This window comes from Alligator sinensis, unplaced genomic scaffold (assembly GCF_000455745.1).
Source record: "Alligator sinensis unplaced genomic scaffold, ASM45574v1 scaffold301_1, whole genome shotgun sequence".
Taxonomy (NCBI): domain Eukaryota; kingdom Metazoa; phylum Chordata; order Crocodylia; family Alligatoridae; genus Alligator; species Alligator sinensis.
In genome coordinates this window covers 2708252-2717291 of record NW_005842035.1, presented here as the reverse complement: position 1 = coordinate 2717291, position 9040 = coordinate 2708252, and the positions used below count along the sequence as shown (strand labels likewise).

General features: G+C 62.5%; 1 protein-coding gene across 1 annotated transcript in view; it reads right to left on the bottom strand.

Moving 5' to 3' along the window:
- The window catches only part of LOC102388757 (intestinal-type alkaline phosphatase), an 8828-nt gene extending 6183 nt beyond the window's left edge, over positions 1-2645 (bottom strand). Inside the window, exon 1 of the mRNA XM_025202741.1 lies at positions 2462-2645. Within this exon, the coding sequence (XP_025058526.1) occupies positions 2462-2645 (184 nt within the window). The remainder of the gene's footprint in view (positions 1-2461) is intronic.
- Between the last annotated feature and the right edge of the window lie 6395 nt (positions 2646-9040).

The following is a 9040-nucleotide window of genomic DNA, read 5'->3' as shown; positions in this document are numbered from 1 at the left end:
AGGCAGGGGGGTTGGCGGGCGGAGCTGCAGCCGAGGCAGGGAGCCAGGCTGCCCCTCGCTGCTCGTAACGCGGTGGTCTTCGCAGCGAGCCCCCGAGGGGAAAGCACGGGGCCCGGCTGCACTGCTGACCGCAGGCCGTCGAGCGGCCGACGTGGCCGGCACCCCGCTGGCTCCTGCCCCCGTGCCTCTGCCCCTTGCTGCAGTCTGGCCTGTAGATGCCCCCACGGCGAAGATTTACCACCTGGCCCAGCCCGTGACAGGTTTAGCTAAGGTCCCTTCCCCACACCGTGCTTTCACCTTCACCGAGACCATGCCCGTCGTGACGCAGGCAGTATTTTTGCCACGAAGACAAGCCCCCGCGGCCCAGAGGAGCCGAGAGCGCGGCCGCCTCGTGCACCGGCAGACGGACACGTTTCGCCGCTCTGTGAATTCAAGCATCCCCCTCGGGCCACTTCCACCCGGCTCGGAGCCAGCGCCCCAGAGGAGAGGGCCGAGTCGTGTGAGGGGTCGAGGATTGATCGCCAGCCTCCTCCACCTCCTAGGCAGCTCCTAACGAGATCACGGCACGTCCCTGCCCTGCCGGGCCTGCCAGAGCCTCCTGCGCGAGGCATGACGCTGGTGCGCAAGTGCACAGCTCGCGGGCAGCCGGAAGGCAGAGCTGACCCCTGGGTCATAAACTACCTGGTTTTGGAAATCTCCCTCGCTTCCCCCAGCCCCGAGCCCCAACCGGAGGTGAAAATGCACCAGGGGGAAACACTGCAAAGGGCCCTGCAGCTCCCGACAGCTTTACTGCCCGCGAGAGGCCCCGGCACCAAAGGCAGGGCATAAATAACCCCGCCGGGCGACCACCGGTTTCTTTTTCAATCACACTTTCTATTAAAGCTCCATTTACAAAGGTCCCTAAGTGATTAATAGATGTTTCCGATAAGAGCCCTCGGTGTTATACGACTGTCAGTAGAAGCTGCTGCAGGGGGTTATAAACCACAGTTATAAACAGCCTGTTTTCTCCCTGGCCTCTCCATCCATCTCATACCCATTTTTAGAGCGTCTGTTGATCCTTCATTAACCCCTGGCACACAGCATGGGCCCGGGACCTGCATGGAAAGTGTGACCACGGCCATATTTGCTAGATATGCCCCAGAAATCTTGGTTAAGTCTTTTCTATGTGCGCTAAGGGGCTAGGCAATGGCCAGGGGGGCTTGGAGCGAATGGTGTTTCTCAAGTCAGTCCTATCGATACCATGGCTCCGTGTTGACCCACGCATACAATGCACACCTCCCAGCAGGGACACGACCCATGTGTACAAGGCACGCCTCCCAGCAGGGACACGACCCATGTGTACAAGGCACGCCTCCCAGCAGGGACACGACCCATGTGTACAAGGCACGCCTCCCAGCAGGGACACGACCCATGTGTACAAGGCACGCCTCCCAGCAGGGACACGACCCATGTGTACAAGGCACGCCTCCCAGCAGGGACACGACCCATGTGTACAAGGCACGCCTCCCAGCAGGGACACGACCCATGTGTACAAGGCACGCCTCCCAGCAGGGACACGACCCATGTGTACAAGGCACGCCTCCCAGCAGGGACACGACCCATGTGTACAAGGCACGCCTCCCAGCAGGGACACGACCCATGTGTACAAGGCACGCCTCCCAGCAGGGACACGACCCATGTGTACAAGGCACGCCTCCCAGCAGGGACACGACCCATGTGTACAAGGCACGCCTCCCAGCAGGGACACGACCCATGTGTACAAGGCACGCCTCCCAGCAGGGACACGACCCATGTGTACAAGGCACGCCTCCCAGCAGGGACACGACCCATGTGTACAAGGCACGCCTCCCAGCAGGGACACGACCCATGTGTACAAGGCACGCCTCCCAGCAGGGACACGACCCATGTGTACAAGGCACGCCTCCCAGCAGGGACACGACCCATGTGTACAAGGCACGCCTCCCAGCAGGGACACGACCCATGTGTACAAGGCACGCCTCCCAGCAGGGACACGACCCATGTGTACAATGCACACCTCCCAGCAGGGCAGGTGAGCAGAGGCTGCAGCCAGCTCCCCAAACCCTGGCTCGTTCTGGCTTTACAGAGGCCTCCTACCACCCACTAGTGACCACCGTCCTAAGAGACAAGGGCAAACTGTCTGCTTTAATGCTGGCGTTGGGTCACTTATTGCCAAGCCACCAGTATGGGATGGGTAAGGCCCTGCCACTGCGTATGGTTAGGGGCAGCACGGTCTCCAGCAGGGACCCCATTTCCAGCCCCCCGTTCTCTAGTTAAAGCCTTCCCCAGTGTTTGATGCGCCTCCTTAAAGAGCAGCCACATACAGCGTCAAGCTGGTACAACTCCTGAGGCCTCTGACAGACCAGGAGACGCGTTTCCCACGGAAAAGGCAAGTGGCACTAGATGACAGGCTTCTTCCCAGGCAAAAAGTTTTGTTCCTCACCTATGGATGCAGCTGCGGCGGCCAGGTGGATGGCAAAGCAGATGCAGGACCAAGTCCACAGTCTGCCCAGATGTTGCATTTTGCAGCTGGGCTGGGGATCCCGGGCTGGACGGCGTCTCTGTCCGAAAGAACGGGGGCCGGCTCTTTTAAGGGCTCTTCCTCTCACCTTTGGACCTGGAGGCATGTTGCCAAATGTGTCCGAGGGGTGAAGTCCTGCTGCAGAGGTGAGCGGTCGCTGATAACGTTCAAAGAAACGGCACCAGCCAGGACTGGTCTCACCCCATGCCGGGCTCCCAAGATTGCACGGCTCATAGCTTTGCACTGAATCATCCCTTGCTCTAGAAAGGGCTCCGGCCAACTCCCCGTGCGACCTTCCTCTCCCTCCCACTCGGCCTCACCTTGGAGGCCGCAGCATCCTCGGCTTTACTGACACCGGATCGCAGCACTTTAATGAGCCTGAATGAAAGAGATGCCACCCCCCTGCCCCTGCTCTCCCCCAGGAACAAATGCTCGCGCGGACACCGGAGAGCCGAGCCGAGTGGGATGTGAGGGACGGCAGGTACTGCCCGAAGCGACCTGGCTACGGATCAACCACCCACCGAGAGAGGCAATAAAGGGCTTGGCCCGGCTGATAAGGGGGTGAGCTCTGTAACTCATCAGCTCACCCGAGGGCTTTATGGCGGGGAGAAATGTGGGAGTTAAGTTGCAGCCCCTGGCTCTGCCCAAACAGGGCCAAATCGCCATCCACCCCCTCGGCTCGGACTAGCGATGCGACTGCAGCCAGGGGCCGCGGGGGGACGTACACCGGGCGTCACCCCACTGCTGCGGGGAGCCGGACGCCCCGAGCTGCAGGAGTTTCAGTGCAGACAGGAGCAAACGGTGCCTGGATCCCAGGACCCGCGCACGCAGGGCCCTGCTCTGCAGCTCACGTCGCCCCGGGGAGCCGCACGTCTCAGGGAAGTCAGGCTGGCAGGATCGTCCTGGAAGGGAGCTCCAGAGGTCACCTCCAGTCCAAGCGCCGCCTGCGGCAGGGCCAGCCCCGTGCCAACCAGCCTCTAAACTAAAAAAAAAAGGGGGCAGAGGGGAGCAACCGGCAAAACCCAGACGCCTGGGAAATACCCAGGGTAGAAAGGGGGCATCGCTATGCCTAGATCAGTGCCTGGCCAACTCTTCTTGAACGCCTCTAGCGATGGAGAGCCCACAGCCTCCCCAGGCATCTCTTCCACTGCTTTCCTGCTCTACCAGTGAAGAAGTTTTTCGGGATATCCAACCTAAACTTACTTCGCAGGAACAGCGAGCCATTGGTTCACATCCTCCTCCGCAGGAAGAGAGAGGAGGCACTTTCCCTCTTCTTTGTGGCAGCCCTTTGAGTATTTGAAGACGGCGATCATGTCTTCTCTCAAGCCTCTTCTGCAAGCTGAACGTGCCCAGCTCCTTCAGGCTCTCCTCCTATGACTCGCTTTCCAAGCCCTTGATCATCGTTGTCGCCTGTCTCTGGACCCTCTCTAACTTCACGCCATCCAGCCCATGCTGATTATTCCTCCCCAGGTTCCTCCCTTGCGTTTGCCTGCATTGAACTTCATCCCGGCAGCTCCAGCCCAGCTTTCCAGGCTGTTGAGATCCTCCTGAATCGCAGCTGCATCCTCCAGCAGGTTCACAGTCCTTCGCAGTTTCTTGTTGTCCCCCAACTTGCTCAAGAAGCTTTCCAAATCGTTAATAAACACGTCGAACAGCACCGGGCCCAGGACAGACACCTGTGGGACTTCACTCGACACCTGCTGCCATCCTGCCGTGGACCCATTAGTAATTATCCTTGGCTCGCGGCTATGGGGCCAGCTAGCTGTGCACCTGGTAGCAGTTTTATCCAGCCCACATTTCTCCAAGTTGTTTTGGAGGTCTTGTCCAAAGCCGTGCTGAAGTCCGGATACAGGATTCCCGCAGCACTGGACTCTGGCACAGCCCGGTCTCCATCCCCAGCGGCACCCAGTGCCCCGGAGGACGGCTTGCAAACACCCTGACACATTTCTTTCGTGTCTGTGTGGCCATGGGCCGGGGCAGGAGAGAAGGGCAAAGCGTTATTACTGCAGATGCTACGTCGAGGCGGCCGGTGCTGGGGACCTGGAGCAGCCTTGCTCCGACTTGTTTCCCTAGGGGAAGAGGGAGACAACCTTGAGACAGGCGGGAGAGCACATCAGAGAAGGCGACTGAAGGGGGCACGGCCTTCCCTGCACGTCGCAGCCCCCTGAGGCCGGGGCCACGTCTCTGCCCAGCGGTGCCCGGGGCCACGGCCAGGGCGCTGTGCGGTAGGAGCAGCTTCCCAAGTGCTTGGAGGAAACAGGGACAGAAGCAAAATACCTGGAGGCTTCCAAGGAGAGACCGGAGGCGCCCACGGCTCCCGCGCGGTCTGCAGCTCGTGCCCACGCTGCCTCCCTGCAGGCAGGGCCCTGGGAACGCCGTGATCCCTCCTGGCGTGGGAGAGGGCAGGTCGCGTCCTTGTTGGCCTGGGTCCTTCCCTGCCCGTTAGCTGCGCGTGATCGGATGAAAGAGGCCGTGCCAGGAAGCGTGGCGGGTCATGCAGACCGGCCGGTTGCAGCCAGGCGTGTCTTCAAGGCACGGATGCGGGCAGCGTGGGCACGAGTCCTCCCCTACAGCACAGCCAAGCAGGCCCCATGCCACTGCTGTTGTGTGGTGGGACCAGGGGCCACGCCGGACCCACCGCCAGACTGGCGCCGTGCTAGGCGCTGCACACACATGACACCAGCGCGCAGACACGCAGCACGCTCACTCCTGGGGAGCTCTGGCTTCACGAGGAGGGAGAAGTGGGGCGGACACGATGCCCAGCCCGGCTCTGGAGTAAGCCACTTGAGCCGGGGCCAAGGAGCCCCTTGACAAACAAGGTGGGCAAGTTCCTCCTCACCCCCAGCCCAGCCAGCCGTCAAGCCCTGCAACAGCGCTTCGTGGGGGCAGCCGGCTGTGTCCACTCCCTATCACGGAGTAAAATCCAGGGTGCAGGGGGCGTAACTCAGTGGCAAAGGGTCCTGGACACGGGGGTTTACGGCCTAGCACAAGAGGCTCGCTTGGCCCCCCACCCAGGTCCCAGAATACCAGCCGGGGCCCCACAACACACAAGAAACAGCCCCAAATGCACAGCGCCGCCAGGCACAACAGTGCATGCCGGGCTCTCTTCCCAGAGGAGCGTCTCAAAAAGGCCCAGAGCCACGTGGACACAGCGCGTGCTGCAAACCATGTGGCGTGGGGCATTTTTGTCTGTACTGGGAAGAGGACGGATGCATGGCCAGACGCCTGGACACAGCGTGGCTGGAACCAGGAGCAGCCCCGACTGCTCACGGGCGGTTCATGCCCCACGTGGGCCGGGCTCGGGCTGCCCAGCCCCTTGCTGCGCCACGTGCCCTGGCTCACGTGGCCCCCAAGGCAGACTCATATAGGCTGTCACCAGTTGTCACGCTGGAAGTGAGCTGCAGGGAGCACTTGGCTTTTGCTCACCTGCTCTCCCGATGCCCGGCTGGCCCCCGTGCCCGCAGTGGTGCGAGCAGAGCGATGGCTGGCGCTGCTCGGATACGCTCGGGGGCCGCCGGTCGCACTCTCCATCAGGGTTTATTGCGTCTCACCTCCGCTCCCAGCTCCGTCGGTTTTACAGCGTGTTACGGCAGAAAGCCCACGGGAACATTCCCAGACCGGCAAGGGGGGCTTAGCAGCCTTGGCCGTCACGGTTATTGCTCCCACGCCGGAGGGAAGAGCATTTCAGAGGATCGATCGCCCCGCTGGACGCGTCCCAGTCGCTTTGCACAGGCATCTCAGCGGCCTGGCAGCTCCTTCCCACCGTCGCACGTACACCGGTGGCTTCTCCCCCCTCATCTCACCCACGACCCCTCGTTTCTTGACGTGGCGCCCAGCTGAGAGGTGCCTGCGAAAGGCCACCACAAGCGGAGCTGGCCTGCTACAACCCACTGTAAAAACCCCCCAAACAACTGTAAATAAAAGCAAGCAGCCGGGCTGCTCCCCCGGGGCCGCGGGTTGCCTGGCTCAGCAGTAAATAACACTCGGAAGAACAACCGGTAACAAGGGCCAGGACGAGCTGCCGGGGAGGAGGAACGGGGCCGTCTCTGTACAGCCCCAGGCCCCTAAACGCGGGAGAGAGACGGGGAGCACGAGCAGGATCCTCCCTCCAGCTCCCCGGGGGACGCGAGCCTCTGCTTGCCCCCTCCGGGTGGTAGAGGACAGCCCTCGTCGGCCCTCCCTGGGTCTGGGAAGCAAAGCTGCGATGGTCACATTGGAGCAGCACCGACGTGTCCGCGGGGACGTGCCTTGCTCGTGGGACCACGCATGTTGGGAATGGCCAGGTGGGCGGGCAGGGCAGCACCTGGCCCTGGGGGGCATCCCTGGGGCTACGGGAATTCAGCTCGGGAGCGGGCAGCTTTTCACCCTGTTGTGGAGGCATCGAGAAACTGCCCCCATCTCCACAGGGGAAAGAGGCTGGTGCCACCACCGCTGGGCAATTGGCCGTGCAGGGGAAGGCGGCTGCATTTCCCGCGTGTCAGCTGGGCAAGGGGAGCGCTCGGCTCCCTGTGCACCCGGCTGAAGATGCCCAAATCACCACGTCCTCCCAAGGGTGATGGCACGTGCCGGTAAAGCCCCTCTGCCTCCAGCGTGAGGCACCCGGGCCCAGGGAGCTGCAGCTGGGGAAGCTGCCCGCAGACACCCGCAACCCTTCCGCGCTGCAGGCGGTCGCGGTAGGTGCCATGCTGACACCTGTCCCCGCGGCAGGGAACGGTTGCGGAGGGGGGTTGGATGCAACCCCCCCAGGATGACCGACCTCTGCAGATTGGAAGCACGACAACCCTGCCTCAGACAACGTGGCAGGTTCCCGCGCGCCGGGGCGGATCGTCGGGTGCCCGCTGCCAAGCTGCCTGTGGCTCCGCGCTCCCCAGGCCTCTCCCGGCAGTGCAAGGGGCTGGGAGCAGCGCAGGCCTGGATGTGCCTCAGGCCACTTAGAAAGGCAGCCAGAGGCCAGCAGGACAGACGCAGCCATCACCGAGACCAGGCAGGTGCCACGTGGAGGGAGACCCAGGGGCAAGCGGAGGCCTGCGAGGCAACACGGCAGCCAGGGACGGACACGCTGCCTGGGCCTAGGCTTCGGGTGTGTGGACGCAATCCTGCCAAGGGGAATCTCCCGAGGAGGGGGTCTCCTGGGGGCTGTGAGGCCCGTGGAGGGAGCGCTGCTGTTAGGCTGGGCTTGGCCAGCGAGGTGCACCACTTTCCTTGTTGGGGGGTCCTGGACACGGAGCTGCCTGGACCCGTGGGGCATGGTACAGCCACCCCGGAAGGGGTGCACCTTCGCCCCAGCTCAGCGAGGATCACCCCCCGGGGGGGAGGTTTGCACTGCTGACCGTGGATGCAGGGCCCTAGCAGAGATGGGAAGGGGCTTTCCCCAAGTTCAACATCTTGGTTGCTCTCATCCCCCATTTCCTTCGGAGATGATGCTGGGACCTCATCTACACTAGAAGTGTTAAACCACGGGAGGCCCCAGGGGCTAAGGACAAGAGCTCCTGCCTTTACCACGTCATGGACCAGTAAAGGCCCAAAACAGACCTCAGATTTACCCTGACGGGGTGGTCTACACTCCTCGTGCACACCAGACCATTGGACGGTGCCAGGGAACAGGCGGCTCTGGCCTGTGGCCTGGACGGGAGCGTGGCCCTCGCGTCCCCCAGCCAGATCCCCTGAACACTGCAGGGGGAAGAGTCGGGCCAAGCCAGGCTTGGGAGGCTGCGATGCTCGTTATCTGCAGGTGCTTGGGGCTGCCTGTCGGGTTCCCTGCGGCGGCTTTGACCGACTGCCAGTGGATGCACGTACAATTTAACCTCCTGCCTTTCCCTCCCCACCCGCGGGAAGCAGCATTTCCCCTGCCCACTTGTGTCCGGAGCTGATCAGGCCCCTCTCGCTGTCGCACGCCTGCCATGAGTCACACTAGCCCTTGCCCAGCAGGCCCCAGGACTCGCTTGCAGAGCGAGGACTCTCGAGAGGAGAGGCAGGGGCGTGTTGGCTGCAGCTGGGCCCCGTCCCTGGTACGTGAGAGGACAGGCTGGGGAAGGACAGCTGTGTAAGAGATGGGAAGGGAAGGCTGGAGAGGGGACGGGCCCAGGGGTGCCCGTGTCTGCTCAACTGAGGCAGATGTATCCTCCCCGATGCTGGCGCTTGTAGACTAAGCCCATACCCATGGCGTGTGGGATTGTCCCGGACCCGGCAGCATGAGCAGCTGACAAGCAAAGGTCCCTGTTAAGCAAGCAGAGCTCAGGATTAGCAGGCTGAGGGTGAGAGCCAAGAGCAAGCATCTCCCTGACCCCTTCCTGCCCGCGGTCTCTTGCACAAGCCCCAAGGAGGGGGAAAGGCAGAGCTGCTTCCCTGGCTGCCACGAGCTGGGATTTCACCGGGGTCGTACGGGAAGGCCAGCACACAGGGGCTGCAAAGGATTCCCGGGCTCGGGAGCTGGAGGAGACCAAGAAAACCCCACGCACCAGGGCAGACTGGACTTTATTGCGCAGCGCAGGAGTCAGCAGG